The 19,359-nt window shown below is 22.8% G+C and overlaps 1 protein-coding gene across 1 annotated transcript in view; it reads left to right on the top strand.

Annotated features, from left to right (window-relative positions):
- The window catches only part of LOC114128014 (LHFPL tetraspan subfamily member 1 protein-like), a 214,893-nt gene that overhangs the window by 18,552 nt on the left and 176,982 nt on the right, over positions 1–19,359 (top strand). Inside the window, exon 2 of the mRNA XM_050200434.1 lies at positions 17,900–18,001. Within this exon, the coding sequence (XP_050056391.1) occupies positions 17,900–18,001 (102 nt within the window). The remainder of the gene's footprint in view (positions 1–17,899; positions 18,002–19,359) is intronic.

Here is a 19,359-nt window from a genome sequence, read left to right as displayed (position 1 = left end):
AGTTTAGGTCCAATTATAAAATAATGTTATTATATCATTGCATAAAAAAATAAATAAATACTTTTTTACATCAGTTTATAATTTCTTTTTGAATTATTTCCACTTATTGTAGCTTCATATTGTATTTAAACATAAAATATATTTATGTTTTTTTTTTTGATATTTTGAGTTCTATAACGCTTATTTAAATTATTAACTAACTATATTAAGTAACATTTTTTTCATGTTTTTCTTTGATATTATAAAGATATGTTTTTTTCTTAAATAAATTATGCACAGTTATAAAAAATAATATAAGATCATAATATTATTAGTTTATAATAATACTTTTATATATTAAACTTATCACCTATATTTATCTGTTATCTAATAACAGGCATTCGGAGAGGTGCCTATTATATTAAAAGTTAACAACAAATATTATTATAATTAAAATAGTATGTTAATTTATAAGTTTGTTTTTTATTACTTAATTAATTATTTCAGTCGAGGCTTGCTTCAATTAATATACATAAAAGTAAATTCACTTATCCAGTGAATAGATTAAATGGATGTGGATCGGATAAACTACGTGAAATGCTTTAACTTTGTAATAATAACATTAACTCTGACTTGATAAACTATCGAAGTATTTCTAAGTAATTTGTCAGTTATGAATTGATTGTTGTCAAATGGTTATTTTAACGTTTATTATACTTGACTCGTAGATTTATTTTCGATAAGATTTCATTTATCTGCTATTATATTTAAAAATTGTATTGTGTTGCGAGTAAGAGCATTGTATCGTTTTGTAAAAACTTAATTACGATGTCTTGTTCACTAATCATATGTCATAATAGTTACATAACATAATACTCATATCTAAAAATCAAACGCAGAATTTATGTAATCAATAATGTTTGGGGTGAAAAAATATTTATAAATAATTATAGTTTTATATAATCATCAATCTTTGATAGCAATAAGTAATTAAAAATTAACGAGTTAATTATAATAGTTGTAATAATATTATTATATTAATCACCGTTAACGTATATTTTTATTTAAAATGTACAGTTTGTATACAAATAGACAGTTCGTATCATTCAATTTCAAACTAATTATCTCTAATGTTTATTTCATTTTATAAATTGATTTAACTTACGATAACTCGAATAATTACTATCGTCTACATTTAGGTACTTTACATTATTAGTTTGATCTAATTGAAATAATATGATATAGTAATATAATTATAATATTATACAATATTGTCTGTCTATATACTCTGATTATATACGTTATCATAAATACACATGGATCGTTCAGATTGTTTAGTAGGTACATAGTTTATTTGAAACCATTTATTTTCGTATGGCACAATATTAAATATAATACATTTTTTTTTATTAAGATAATATTAAATAATTTTTATATTTTACTGAGCACATTAATTGTTTACGTTATGGTTTAATTTGTGTATATTTATATACATTATAGTTATATATGTTTATTAACTAAATAGCATTGGTACAATATGACGAAAGACAGAACATTTAGGGTCTTCATGTCTAACAGGAATCGTAATAAAAACCATTTCTCTGTCACAAAGGGTGTAAATACTCGCGCAAAATTACGTACCTATTATAAAGTTGAAAGAACAGTATTAAAATATCTTTTATCACTCCCCGCTACTTTGTGCGACTCCAATAGTAATTTATTATTAATCGAGTTTTCTTCTAACTATATCAAAAAATATTATACTACAATGTACTATTCCATAATCAAAAAAATGTATACCTTACCCCATTCGCCATTTGTTTTTTTTTTTTTTTTGTAGTAAACGTTTATTTTAAAAATTCACAAAAAATCTTCGTATTTTGTTTTAATATTTTATCTTTAGGATATCAATAATTTTATACTGATGACTTTTTAAATATTATCAAATTTGTTTGTCAACTATGCGTCTTGTTTAAACTAAAACTGATCCTATATAACCAATAGCTATAATACTATCTTATTCTTAAATCTTTCTTGGAAGATCGTTTTCGGTACTTAACGGTTCATCTACTTTTATACTAAAACTAATTAATATAGTGACTTCCCAATGTGTAGTTGTTACTTATTTTTGTTTAATGTTGACTTCATACTTGACTAACATAAATTATTATACATGGCTTATGTTTTGTGATTCCACTATTATAACAAATGCATATATTGCATATCTTCAGTTTTTGTCATTTTTATTTGTAGACAAACTTAGATTTATATTATTTATATTTTAAAATATTTCATTATTGTAATATGCGTGCTATTATAAAAGTAATGTTTTAATTATTATATTTTTTTACAAAACATATAACAAACGGTGAGGCATTTACAAAAAAGCATTAATTTATAGATTTATTACGTTTTGTTAATTTACTAACTCGGTCTTTGGAAATATACTTACACTACTCAGTGCTTATACATTCTTACACATACACACATACACACACATATTTGAATAGTTTTTTTTTAAGATTTTTCACGTACTATAAAACGATAAGACTTATAAAGCAAAGTTAAAAGTTGGAATTTTCAAAATAATTTATCGCCTAAATCCCACAAGTCCTTCAGTGCTCAGTTCTAATTTACTATGAACGTCTTTGCGCCTAAGTTTTGAGTGATATATCGTACCCGTACACGATATTTGAGAGAGAATAATCCATTTATGGTACCGTAGATAGAATTGCAGGGAACTTGAAAGGCAAGTGGTTGACCAAAAAACGTTTAATAACCATAGTCGTGTAACTTTTGAAACTTTTTACACCTAAAATATCACAAAGTTGTTTTTTTCTGAGAAGGTCACTTATTCTTTTTTCTTTAAATTTTTAACCACCAAAACGCTTACCCACTTAAGAGATTGCTGAAAAGTCATTATAAACTTTATGACGGTTTCATGATATCGCGAAAAGCACAGAGCCGCTGTAATTTGGTCGTAATATATTTTAGTGTTTTTTGTATGTCTGCCACGTCTAACCGTATAGACATGAATTATGTGACGTGTTTCTTGTCAAAAATAAGCTGTGAGTTTAATGAGTTGAGAAATAATGACTCCAAAATGTAATATGACTTGACATAGTTGAGTAATTAAAATGTGTGTAGTAAAATGATTTTTAGTAGTAGACTTAATCGTTTTAATATATTTTATGTGCTCATAACTTATATAAATGTATATTTTTTGAAATCTATGAGTCTGTATTAGCTATAAGAAAATATATTGATTGTTATAGACTTGAAAAGTATTGACTTTTATATTTGTTTGTCTAACACACATGAAAAACAGGAATTTAGACGTATTTTCATTTCCAGGTACCCATCAACCATACGAAGCGATAATAATTCTAAAAATATAATTTTCAAAATAAAAAAATTGAATTTTTTGTCAAGTATACTTAATATCAACTTTCCTGCATTCAAATCTGTTTTTAGAATTGTATTATTATCGCTTTACTAAATCAACAATAACTAAATCAATTGATGCGTTGAAATGAAAACATGTCAAAATGTCTATACAATGTGTGTGTTAAACAAAGATAAAGAAAATCACTGCTTTCAATCTGAAATATGGTATAGATAATTTTATATATTATTATATGTGTTTATATTAAAATATAAAGCTAACAAATAAAAACTGACATTTATATAAGTTCAAGCATGGGGTGAATTAAAATTATTTAAACTAATTGTATTTTAATAATATTAAGTTTAAATTTTACTAGTGACATGAATTAATGCATATTCAATGAATATATTTTATTTTTATAGCTATGTATTTTTAAAACAGTATATAAATAAAGTTTAGTTAAAAATTCATAATAATTTATTAAAGATAATACTGATTTAATAATATTTATAAATTTAATTTGTTGAGAATATTATAAGTTAGTTGTATATCATTACTTTACAATTTTATATAGAAAACATAGCAATTAGAACTATGATCAAAGGAATACAATATATAATTACATTTACCTTATTTTTATTTTTATTTCATTAGCAGTTATCAATATAATTATATTTTTACCGTTTCAATTTAATATTAAGTAGTAATTATATTATTAAAAAAACATGCTGCGTAATTTTAATGAAGCTGAAATATAAATTTAACTTTCAGATTTCATATAATATCGTAAATATAAAATAATAAACGAATGTTTTAATGGTGGACAATATATACTTACCTAATATGATCCACCATAGACACTAATATATTATTCAAACAATGACTAAATTATAATAATTTTTTTCTGTGGAAACTTTTCGTTCTGTGTTACAGCTGAATCAGATTCTTAAATTGTTGAAAAATGTATCATTAAAAAGAAGTAGGTACTTATACTTACATTATTCAAATAAGATCAATATTTCTGATAAATATACTTATTGATTAGGTATACAAACACACATATATATATATATTTTTTTTTTTGTTAGATTTTTAGAATATTAAATATATTCTAAAAGTACCGGTATTGATGAATTGTAATTGTAAATTACTTAGATAAATTATATGATTGATATAAATATTTTGAAGTTATCTGTTTTGAAAAATATTCTATAGTTGTAATCATACTTTAGAAATATGATACAAATATCTAAATAATTTACCATATTTCATAATAATTATTATAATCTGATTAATTTAAAATTTTTATCAATACCCAAAACTCTTTAACTTGAATTTCTAACGAATTGAAAAACAATAAAACCTTATAAATAGATTATTTTAATCACTTTTAAATCGATTATGGTGAAGTATATAATACAAAAAAATACACAATGTTAAAATCTCGAAAATAGTAGCATTAATTGAGGATGGCAGTTCCTAAATAATTTAATCACTCAATAATTAAACTACATTTGTAGATTTGTGAGAGTATTTCATTCGATTTTCGTAATAATTTATAAAGCAAACTTATTAGATATCTGTAAAGTTGTTGTTTATACACTTATACATATATTTTGTTATTCAAAAAAATGTTTGTTATAATTTATCTGTATTAAGTTTGAAACATGTTTAAATTTTAAATTTTAAACGTACAAAAAGTAATTACGTTACCTATTTATCCTTTGTTGTGGTACAATAAACACAAGTTACTTTAGGTTAAATGTAATTTGTTTGGTTAAATTATTAATTTCCAATTCAATTTGAAACTTAAAAAATATCTCATTGGTCTTGTTTGCGTTTACTGCTTATGTAAAGTATTAACAATTTAAATAACGTTTTAGTAAAATTGAAATTACCTATTGTTTTTTTATGAGAGGAGGGAAAGCATACATTTTAGCTGATAAAAGCTTCTACTAAACATTTTTTTGAATATATTATATTAGTAAGAATAGGTTTGAATTTTATCAGCTCAAATTCGTTTATTAAAATGTTCAATACACTTGCTGATATAATAATTTCATTACAAAAAATTCGTTATTGGTATCGATATGATAAATACAACTGTAAAACGACCTAAAAAATAGATATAATGGTTATAATAATTATAATTTTATACAGATATTAACAATATTAAATATATTATAATATGTTTATACAAAAAAATTGACTGATTTTAAAGTATTTTACATATCAGTGTAATTATTTATATTCTTTGTTATCAAAATTATAGTTTGTATAAATGTTCGGTGGTACATTTTCTTTTTTAATTTAAGTATGCTTATATTATAGGCGTATACCGTACGCATTACCTAAATTCATTTTACCCCTACTATCCTAAACCTAGACGAGTGTTAGACATCTAGCTTAATATTAGATTTTTTTTTACTTTTCTTAATACAATAAAATAATAGTTTTATAATAACTGCAGTATTGATAAATAAACAGAAATGTATAAATTACGAAGGACTTTGTTATGTTACGTACAATAGAGGATCTTGCTTAATTCTGTTTTATATAACATAAGCTGTAGTTTTAATATATATATTTTTTCTACTATGAATGTTTTAAAATTGAATGTATTTTATTATAGTTTATTAATAAACGTTTAGATTATTATAGTGATTAGTAATTTAGTATTCCTGGTCATAAGCGCATTGAAAATGATGCATTGTAATTTTTGAACGATGTGCAATCACGTTTGGTTATGCTAGTTTAATTAATTTTTATAGTAAAGCTAACTACATTACTCGTACAATATATTATTTCGATTTCTAAGTTCATCTACGACGACCACATATAGTTGGTTAGGATGATCTAAAATATATTATTTGATACATGCGGTGATTTTGATAGTTTAATATGTTGATTCGAATACTAGGTATTTTAATAAAAAGATAACATTTTCTATAATAAATTATTTTTTTTATTTTTGAAATTGGTTTTTATATTAGCTATATATTGATCCATTTTTTGAAAACTAATTTAATTAGGAACTTCTGTTAGCGTTTAAGATGCATGATGTTCAATAACCGAAGCACAGTCTTTGTTCGTATACAATTGGGAAATTGGAACAGTATGTCTGGTATACATATTTTAGATATTTATATAGTCTCATTTAAATTTACGCTTGGGTAATTTATTTTTGTCATTTAGACATTAATTATTTTTAGTTTAAATATAGATTTATACTAAATATATTTTGAAAAAAAAACGCACATAATGCACACAGACTACTATATTATCATCAACGTCGAATTACCTGAATATTGTAATGTTTTAAGTTATTGTTAGCAAATTTTCATATACATTCACCAACATATTAAGGATATAATATATAAAATCATTCAACACCTATAAGAATTTTCACAGTTGATAACGACTGTATTCAAAAATATTTTTATATAATTATTATATGAAATATATATCCAAAATTGATAGATGGGAATGAGGAAAATAAATGAAATTCACAATAATTGAATTTAATAATTTGATTTTAATTAATGTGGATTGGAGATAGGTCGCATTGGTTTAAAACTTGAGACTGGAATATCATTGTAATAATAATAATAATAATAATAATAATAATAATAATCAACAATACACCTTCATAGATTTCACACCATAGAAAATATATGACAATAATAATAAAAATGAAATCAGAACAAAACCTCATCCAATCAATAGAATAATAATTTATGTATGCATCACTTATGGAACTCGCTATAAAACATATTTTTCCGATACGAACCAAAATAAAATAAAATAATATATCACTTTACGATTATCTACATACAAATATTAAGACTAATACAATAACCAAAATACATCATTAGAACGAACACATTTTACAAACAATTGCACAGTAGTATTAATAAATAGAAATAATTGTAAATAAAACCAATTAAAAAAAAAAGAACAAATGTAAACTTGATACGTTACATTATAACACTAATAACTAGGGCTAGGAATTTAATGCACTAAAAAAAAATGCTTTTATACTTTTAAAATTTAAATAATGCATTTATTTTTTTTTTTTTTTAAACAAGGTCTGAACCAAAGAATACTTTTTATTAAATTTAAATATTTGTATTGCAAAACTGCACAATTTATAGTCATTCTCGTGAACTTTTAATCTGAAAAAAGAGTTATTTTTATTTAATTTTTTCCATCGTTATTCGTAACTGAGTAGTAACCTCAGTTTTTACGTCGTTCGAAAAATTCAATTAGGTAAAAATCTAGTTAGCGCATTATACAATTACTTTTCAATTAAAAATATTAGAAACTTGATTTTATTTTTAAATTTCTTAAATCCCTAAAATGATCCAAAAAAGAAAAAAATATGACCATACATCGAAAGCATTCAAAAAAGTACAAAATAAAATCTTCTTATTTTAATTCAAAAACGTATGAAACCTACGTAATATTCGTAGTTATTTTTTGATAACAATACAAAGTGCATTAAAATACTAACCATACAGTAATAATCTTTAATATTGAAGTGTAATCGTCATAAAATCAAAAATAAAAATTACTTATATAAATTATATCAATAACACATAATTGAAGACAAAATAAATACGTACCGATCAGTAAATTATTAATAATATTTGTTTTTGTTAAAACTCCTTGTATTTTTTCCATAATCATTTATATTTTTATTCTTATATTTTTACCATATTTTTTATTGTATTTAACTTTTTATTTAATATTATCTTAATGAAAAACAGTGAATAGGTACCTACATAGTTAAAACTATAAATAGGAAATATCTAGTATGCATAAATCAAGTAGCAACTAGATCCAATTATCTACCAATAATCACCCTTAAAATTTATAATTAAAGCATTTTTATTGTTCCATAAAACGATGTATATATTTATTATTATAATATAATAATTACATATCATGAATATTCATTTATAATATCATTGTAAAATCAATGTGCTCGTCGCTTTACTCAGATTCAAAAAAACACATGTATTTCAAACATGTATCATCAGCGATTGTCAAAACAAAAGATAATTAATTGGTTCTGTTATAACTATAATAATGATTTAAATTAAGGGATATCTGGTGGTAACTGGTAAGTATGTCGAATACAGATTATCATTATTTATTAGTACTCCACTAAGCAATCTTAACGTTTGATGTGGTTGTAGTCTTGGTGTTGACACCATCTTTCAGTTTCGTATTTATTACATAACAATCATTACTTAATTAAAATACGCACATAGGTACCATTCTCTTTGAGGTACTAAATATTGCATTGCATTAAAATAAGGCAACTACTACAATAATACATTTTCTATATTAAATCTATATTTTCATTTTATCTAGTTGGGTCGTGAAAACTCGTACATTTCATTTGTTATCGATAACAGTTAAACTAAGACGTGATAAGATGAGCATATTACCTATACGTAATGCAAACTTATACAATCGAGAGACTAACTTGAACCGATTTATTTATTATTATGTGCTATGTTCTGTAAAACTCTTGAACTTAGTACATGCCTGTGTATTAATTTATTAGTTGATTAAACAGTGCGTTTATCTGTTATTATATTATTTATATAGCTGATTATTTATTATTTTCCAGTGTTAATATCAGTATATTACAATCATATTATGTACATATATGTGTGTGATGTATCCAACTAAAGTATTCACTGTATAAAACTTCAAATTCTAATAACGGTCACGTAAATAAATGTTTACACAAATTAAACACGACGTGTATAACTTAATCGAACTTAAATATTAATGAACGTATTTAAAAAGTCACAGTTATTCTTTTGTCTGTTTTATTGCGTTTAATAGAGTTAATTATATAACTACAACATGATACTATCTTGATAAATAAAAATTCATTTAATTTGTGTAAGTATCAGTACAACTCAGGTTAAAATAAAATTTGTAATATTTTAAATATTTAATTTATTTATTTATAGACAGTTTTTTTTATATATATATATATATATATTTGTATCTTTACTATTCCGTTGCATAAATTTTTCATATTATTCTGTTTTCATTTCACGTACATGCAATGAATTATAATATAGTATAATATATGTACCTAACTATTATACGTCTACATAGTGTAATCTTATAATGTAAAAGGTTGAGATCTGGCCTTTGTAGAATTTTCGGATTTTTAAGTAGACTTGCTATTTCTATTTTAAAAGGAATAAGCAACTCGTTTTTATTAAACTAATGCAACAACCAGCTGGTTTTTAAATGAGATTGATTACAAAACCATTTGATCTAATAACTACATTAATAATGTGGATGCTTGATAATATGCGTCACAACGATAGCTAGTGTGTTATTAGATATACCTATAATAACAGTTGTCAATGGCTGAGTATAATTACATTTAATTTTGATGCTAAAACATTCCTGGTAAAATATTTGCACTTTGATCTAACCATAGTGTTTAAAGCTTGCCTCGGTAATAGTATATTTTCTATACTCTTGTATCCAATATACATAAAATAGAAATTTTTTTCGATAATATTTTAGAGTCGTTAACAAATAACAATGCTGAATTAATTTATCATAGTCATATTTCACGCCTATTTAGATTTGATTTACCCATGAATTGAGGTAAATATTAATCACAGAATCTTATCTACGCACTCTATCACTTAGGTATATTTCTTTCCGGTAATCATATGTGTACTAAAAGAGTGCCTATAAATACGTAATGATGCATAGGTATCTGGTACATAATAATTTATACTATTATCTTTTAATACAATATCTAATAGTTTAAAATAAAATGTAATTTATATTATTAGTTGTCCACATAAATCACTTATTGATATACTTGGAATGCTAAATTTGTTTGATTAGTATAAAAACGTGTGTTAATTACCTAGTTATTATACGTGTTAAAATTGCATTTTATGCTGAAACCAAAATAAACTATGAAAATAAAATGAAAGAATCTTATAATATAATTGAATTACAACACTCAAAAATACTTTTATAAAAATTATAAAGTGATATATATATATGTAAAGTTATACAATATACAAAAACACAAATATTACTTAACAATAATTATTATAATTTTTATAAAATAGAATATTATCAACCAGAAATAAAATTAATTTTATATTTAATAGGTAAGCATAGGTATACTTACAATATTGTATTGGTCAACAAATTGTTATCTTAAAAACTGTTGTCATAACAAAAATGAATATTGGATCGTATTATATAATACTAATGTCTATATAATATTACATACGTACATTTTTTTTTTACATCTGTATTGTAATTTGTACAAAAAGTATAATATTATGCTGGATTTTATAAACAATGGCATTATACTAAAAAAAAAAATTAACACAAAAATTGCTAATTGGTCTGCACAATAGATATAAAAGCAATTAGATAATATATTTTATACAACTGTTGATAAATTATGATCGTACATGAGAAATATTTTAAATTTTGATGAACGATATGCATATAATTATGTATTATTACAATAAAATAAAATGCATTTATGATATAATCATTTATTTCTTTTAAAAACGTAATATACGTAATATAATACCTACTACATAATATATGGGTACCAATGTACCACAAATTATTCAGTATTACGTATAGTTAAAAGTTATTCAATTTGAACTCAGATATTTCAAGTGCATTATATTTATTCAATTCCTTAATATATATATATATATATATTAAATATAATTATTAATACACGATAAATTATGAATAGCATCAAATTATGATAATTAAAAAAAAAACACTATGCTTACCATGCTACTATAATAATCTTATGTTCCGCACAGCATATGGGCACACGTGTACAATTTCCAGATGTTACTATTATTATCCATTTGAAACTAAATAATAGTTCTTTAATGATTTATATACTGAGAAATAAATATTAAGTTTTTATATACGTTATATATACATAATAATATTATATATAACATTGATTAAGTCTCCATTTTTAGTGAAACTTTTTTACGAGTATTTTATACGTATGACAGGTAGTGAATTTATTAATAAGTGTCAATAATAGTTATTATTTTAAAAGGAAACAAATAGGTTTCAACTAAAAAAGATCAATCTAACCATTACCTACCTTAAAAAATAAAGTTTTTGAAACCAATATTGTTTTAAGTATCCATAATTATAATTAAATTTATTTAAAAATATCAATCTTTTTATAGCTAGAAATAATATTACCGAACTATTTATTATGTACATTAAAGGATTAAAAGTAGGTATTATATACTTGTGGTAATATATTAAGTTTATGATATCAAACTAAAGGGTGGATCTACATAAAATGGTCAATGTGATTATAGTTATAATTAGCATTTTAAAACGGAAACGTACGTACAGTGTCCCCTCTATGCAGTAGAAGATATAGGTACCTCTATGCGGTCGTCACGCGTTGTTATCCACATAAACATTGTTTATTATTATTTTTTTTTTTTTTTTTACTTAGCTTCAGAAATAACCATCACACTAGAAAAACTATTTCAGTATTACATACAATTTATAGCTTAAAAAATGTATATACTCAGTTCAAGTGAGCATGAAATTATTCACATTTTTAAATTGTAACTTATCATGATATATTTTATCAGTTGTAAATCCTTAAATTATCTAAAAAAAAGAAAATTATGTACCAAATTTTAAATATATAAATGTGGAATTTTATTTCTTTTCCGTATTCCATTGTGTGTATAAATTAACTGTATTAACATTATTAGAATAGAAATAATGACATCTTAGTTAAATAAGCTAAACAAAAAATATGGTTTAATTTCATATCATTGTTATTAAATGAGTGTTGCAAATTTAATCTGTTGGGTTAAGTCAATATAAAATAATAAAAATGTAGAAAATATGTTTATATATAGTTATTTTTTATTATAAAAGCTAACAATATGTTTAAATGCAACCAAGAATAAAAATTAGTTTGTATTTTATCTGTTAAGTATTTTTTTTATCGGTACTCACTACTAGACCTTTCATCTGTCAGGTGATCTATAAAAAAAACCTAGTATCCTTTTTATTCTGTGAAATACATATGAAATTTAAAATTATTTATTGTTATGAGTATTTATTTAGTGATTTTGTTTAGGAATAAAACACCGAAATTTGTTGTATAATATGTTATTTAACAAAAAATAAAAATATATAGAAGTTAAAATACTTAATTTAAATGTGAACATTTTTTTTTTAATTTCTATTAAGTATAAAATAGTTAATACATTAATTTAGACAGCTCAAATATATTATGAAATCTATTTATTATTATTTCTTTGAGAAAAACCATAAAATATATTCAAGGTTTTACTAAGAAAATAAAATAAAATGCCATCGTTTGAAACAACTTTCATTTAAGCGGTTGTTAAATGGCGTGTTTGTCAATTATGTGGAAAATATAAAGATCGTTGCTGATAGCTCGCGTACCTCGGGCATCAAATATTATAATACAATTTTACATATTATTAATTATTTCAGCTATTTTGTTCAAAGCATATCATTAATCCGAAGAAGCAAAGACTACGTTTATTCTCATATGACTGAATGTTATTGTATTTTTCCTTTGTTATTCTCTTTCACTCATGAATGGTTCAAAGGAAAATGGTCAGCATAAATTTAGGTTTGAGCTTGCGTGTAAAGTTATACATGGGTGTACTAGAACGGATAATTTTTTTTATTGTGTGTACTCACATTCTAGGATTTCAAAAAAGTTTTGAACCGTCAATTCTTTTTTCCGTATAAAGCAACAATAAAATCGATACTATGTGCAAAAGAAAAATTCGCGTTCTGTAGAGTAGCAGTGTAAAATGCAATAATAATTATCATCAACAGAGCTCAGGTATAGGTACTATGAAACAAATAAATATTGTACTTTAATAAGTTCTTCAATTTATCAGAAATTTATTATAATATATTATATTATAATTTATAATATACTCAAGTTCTATTTTTATTTTTTAAATTTATCGTCACATTATTTTCTTCATTCTGTTTACTTTCTAAGTGTTTTCAATCTAACTTAGTGAGATATAACGTTATTATTATAATTTATTATTGATAATACTTGAACATTATAATACAAGTAGGTAGCTTAAATTATTAGACATTTAATAAATGGTGATATATGTATTATGATATATCTAAAATAGGATTAAAAAAAGAGGTAATTTAATATATTTTATAAAAAAAGTAGCTAAAATATTTAAAAAAATTTATAATCTATGAACCAATATTTTAAACAACCAATTTTAGATATATAATTATATTATGTTTATATCAATATACCTCAATTCTAATAATGGAGTATTGGGATATTATTCATGGTTTGGGATTTTATTATTGAAACAAATCAGCGTTGACCCATTATACGTCTGCCTGATAAAATAATTCAGTTTTATGGAGTAATTTGGTAACAAAGTTGGTTTTACATAAATATAATATAATTATACCATTTAGTGCGCCCATTGTATCTAATAAGAGCAATAAAAAATAGGTTAAATAAAAATACCAATAGACCCCAATTAATCACACGCATCCCAAAAGATCAAATCAAAACGTACTTTGCCATTTATTTAAGCTCATCCAGGTACAAGGGAAAATCAAAGCCAAACAATTTTGCTAACGTCTTTTGTTAGAAACAAATGAGAATAATTTAGATCTGTTTTACTCGTTTAGTTACATTAATCTGTTGATCAAGAGAAATCAACTGTTAGTAGGAAAATCATCATATAATAAACAGTACAAATTATATTAATTTCAATAACATGATGGTGTACACAATTATCAAATTAGATAGCTAATATAAAATCAAGAGCTGTTCACTATGGTGTCAAAACTTTAACAATTATGAGCACACTTTTAATTTCTTTAATAATGTTTTTAACCTACGTTAAGACGTGTTGGAATGGCAATTCAAACCACTCTGCAAAAGATAAAACAGCTAAACTAAATTAATAACCTTATGTGTGGCTATTTATATACATACAAATTCAAAGAATGTCCAAACTATAAATCACTTTATGAGCGTCGAATCATCAATAACTATTTTAATCTTCATAAAAAAACCATTCTACGTTTCTTTTTAGTTCTCTCGCTGCACTAACCATACCATTACATGTATGTTTTTCAGTAAACTTGATCTTAAATTATGTAACTTAAGTAGCCAACAATAAATCATTAATATTATGATTGGAAAAATCAGCGACCAATATAAACAACCACCTACTTGTGATTGAATAATAGAAAATTATGTTATTTCACGTATTTACATTTAATAAATATTTATTATTACATATTTTGACAAAAAATGGATTGCAATTATTTTATTGGTTACATTGATATTTAATTTAACTGCATTATATAAAGTTGAGCTTAAAGTGTATTTCATTTATTCCTTACAAACCACTTTGTGTTTAATAAAACTGACTTAACTTCAAGTTTACTTGTATGTAACTATTTCAAAATGTACTCTAGCCTTTATACTTCACGAAAAAAATTACTGTTTCTGACTGATTTACTGTAAAAGTTTAGCTTCTAGAGTGGTACGATCACCACTTGCATTACACTATTTGTGTAAAGGTATATATTTATATATAATATAACCTAACTTAATCTATACACATGTATAATGGTATCCATCTAGATTTGAGCGCGTGTCCATGAGCGCTATTGGTTTAAAAGGGGAGTTTGTTTACGATGTAAACTTTTAATGATATGAAATGTAAGACGAGGAAGATTATAGAAAGAAAAGAAACGGAATACGATGTTCGACAATTTGACTTGTCAATAAAATATAGTTTACCCTCCAAAAGTCCTAAATAACAATAATATATACAACTACTTTTATTTTGAAATATAATTCAATGGATTTTTGTCTTTTTGAAATTAATAAAATAAAGGCTGCTAGAATATATTTTTATTACGGTTAATATACAATATGTTTCACCTTCACTAATCACGCTCATCATTTGTCTACAGTCCAATAATGTAATAACTAAAATGTTGATATATTTATTTTAAATGGATAGTTTCTGAGTTATTGAACATTTTGCACCAAATATAGTTTTTTTTAAAAATGTTTAACATAAAATAAATAATAAATTTAATATTTAGTATATTATTTAATAAATTCATACAACTTTTTTTAATAATAAATATGATTTATATAAATCAACATAATTTCAAATTCATCCTGACCCCCATTTTATCTTCTAAACCTAGTATAATGTATTCGGGGACCGAAAGTAGTCAGTTACATTATTTTAAAGTTATTTAAATTGTAACTGGTAACTAGTTACTCGTTACGATTTTTATCATAGCTATAATTAAAAAAAAACATTTTTATAAAATTTCAAATTTATACTCAAATAGATAATAATTGGATTAATATCATCATATTAAAATCATTTGCGTGGAGCTTTTAAAAAAATAGAATAATGTATTTAAGTTCATAACGATATGATTTTTTTTTTTTAATGTCGATATAATAATTGTTATAACCTATTTTTTTCATATATTACAGTTTAAAATGAAACATTCGATCATACGTGTTATTCCATACACTGGATAAGAACTCATATTTTAGTTTTCAATAATATTAGTAATATTACAATCGTATAAAAATAAATAATATATGTGTTAACATTTGTTACTTACAAAGTTAAAAATAGAAAATGTTCTGTTTTATAATATAATAGATTTGTAGTAATAGCGTTTTAGTGTAGGTACTATTTGTATAACACTATTATCCAATATTTCGAGTAAACATAATAACACAATATTATCGTTGTCTTTTGATGTTAGTATATATTTTATTTTGTAATATTAGATTATTATAATTACAAACTCTTACCACACATATTAATTATTGAATCATGCAGTATTTTGTAACACATGTTTTGGGATGTTTCAATATATATTTTAGTCATAATATATTTACATAATATGTTTTTCTTGTAAAGACCCTATACAAAAATAAATGTTTATTAGTGTTGTAATTCGTTTAAATAAATAAAAGCATGTTATTAACTAGTAGCTGAGTTATCTCAACTATAACTTGTAATGGGTAATACATTTCTAAGGTATCTTGTGTTTTATAACTTGATACACAATTTTAGTGTAATGTGTAACCAGTTACAGCTACAGTTGAGTAATTTATCAATCTCCAAAATAAATGTACTATTATTTTTAGTTTATACCATTAAATAATTAAGAACCAACTCGTCCAATTTAAATTTACAAATATCAACATAAAAAATGTTCTTTTTTTTTAGTAAATAATTTTGATTTTTGAAAACAATATAATTGTTATCGCCGTATAAAAATAGTAGGCACTTTTATTTAATGGTCTCAATAAAAGTCTAAAAGAGTAAAATATATTGTGGTTTTAATGTAAACCTAAATATTTAAAAATATTATGATTTGTATAAATTATTAGACTTTAGAAAATGATATACTTGGCTATTCATCATATATACAGTATGAAGTAAAATTACGAAAAGAGATAAAATAATATTCACTTTGAAATAAGTCTAACATAACATACATTTCGTAATATACTACATTCCTAGTCTTATGAAATATGCTTTTGTATTCTTAACTCTAAAATTTTCTTAGCTTATTCTACACTTCATCATTTTTAGTTTCAAATCGTTTTTTATTTTCCTTGCATTATAAAATCGGTTCTTGATTCTTCCTTAATTGAATATATAATGTAAACAAAACACATCAGATTAATGATTATAAAATATCAAATAAATATTATAATGTATTTATTATAGTTATATTTAAGTTTCATGTGTTCTTATATGGTTTTATAAATTTAATATACTTTTTTAACTGTTAAGATAAATATTTTTATATACATTTTATGAGATAACTAACCATAATAATAAGAAAAAAAAGTAAAATACATGTACCTCTTTAATTAATAAAAAAATTATTAATATTGGTTTGTAGTTTTCTTTTGATGTCATTCTATATTACTGAGCATTATTACGAATTCAAAGTATTACCTAGTTGAATAATTCCTTGAGATAGAATTATGATCTCGTATATTGTTGTTTTTATTTATTTGTTATACTTACTGGTATAACAAATAAAAATGTATAATTTATATTTATTTTTTTTTTTTATTCTTAATTTAGTAGTTATACTTATTTATAAATATGAATTAAAATAAATTATAAGTATGATTCAATTACTAAATGGTTATTATTATTATTTATTTATAAAATGATGGGTATTTTATACATCATATAACACATAATAACTATAGACGATACCAATGTGTAATAGAAATATTGCAAATATTCACCAAATACTGTGAATATTATTAAATTTATCTTATTGAACTATGAAAGATAATAATATTATATTATAAATAAATATAATATTTAATATTTAACCCAATATTTATACATTTTTATATATACAAAAAAAAAAATGATTTTATTTCAGATGGCAACTACATTAACCGTTGCTGGAATGTGTTGGGCGACATTATCATTAGCAGCATCATTCCTGTGCAGTTTTGGATTCTATTTACCATTTTGGATACAGGTTGGATTATATAATTAATATTCTTTTTAGATTTATATCATAATATTGTGTTTGTATTTATGATAATAGTATACCCTTCTTAACAATTATTTAAATAATTATAATTTAAACGTTTATTCTATTTATATATTTTATAAGTATTCTTTATTTTATTATGTTTTACACGTGTGACATGACTTAATGAATATTTTAGGTTTTGAATTTCGTAATTGAAAATCTCAGAATATGAAATTAAGAGACTGGGTATTAAAAATTCGTCTGCCTTTGTCCATCCTATCTAGAAAATATATTGTAAAATATTATTTTAAATTATAAAAAAACAACGATCTTCTAAAACGAATTAAAAAAAAAATGTTTAATTTATTATAGTATATTATATTAAATTCATTCAAATATGTTTAAATTATGTTAAAAAGTAACCCTTATTTTCTTTTAACATAATTTTGTATTTTAGTATCTAAAACTATAAAAACTAAACCAAATAGTATATAATTTTTGTAGAATGCATGACTGAATTTAATAATTATTAATTAAATATTCATCAAATTTGTTTGAACGAACTTAGAATATTTAAACAATAACACATATCAAATGATTTAAAATAAAAGTATTTATATTTGACTGCCAATATTTATAGTACCAATGGTTTTATATAATTTATATAAATTCAAATTTTGAAGTACTATTTTTCTTTTGTTTAAAACTATTAAATCTATTAAAACAATATGAAGGTATACATTTTTACAACAGAAATTATTATATTATGAGTAATTTTATTAAAATAAATGCGATTACAAAATATATTTAATTTTTAAATGTATACAAAAAACAAACAAAATAAACTTCTAAGAGAATTGAAACTCTCTAATACTTTTTTCTGTGAAACACAAAAAAAAAAGTAGCAATAATAATGAAAATCGCGTATTTGTAAGAAACCAATAGTTTTCTATTACAAAATAGAGCATAATATTACTTATATTATAAGCCATGCATGTTTGGACGTATTGGTGACTAACTATATTAATAAGTTAGTATTTACATAATTAATTTTTCTTACAGTTTCTAGTTACAATTTTTTTATTTATTTATTCTGATTAAAAATAACGATTTTGATTTGTTGACTAAACAAGGATTTTTAAGTTATGTAAATATAACGTGTCTTAAGATTTTGTAGCAATTATGCTGGAAATCGATTCACTTTTTTAATTAATTCTTTCGATTTAATAGATGCATAATATATAATTGTACACTTATAAATATTATGTGTACATAAATGGTTTTCTCTGGCCACAAAATTATCATGAGACGTGAGTAAGTTTTGTCTATACTTTTTTGGTAAAATTATATATTATTTTATG

This window comes from Aphis gossypii, chromosome 2 (assembly GCF_020184175.1).
Source record: "Aphis gossypii isolate Hap1 chromosome 2, ASM2018417v2, whole genome shotgun sequence".
NCBI lineage: Eukaryota > Metazoa > Arthropoda > Insecta > Hemiptera > Aphididae > Aphis > Aphis gossypii.
This window is presented reverse-complemented; position numbering and strand designations above follow the sequence as displayed.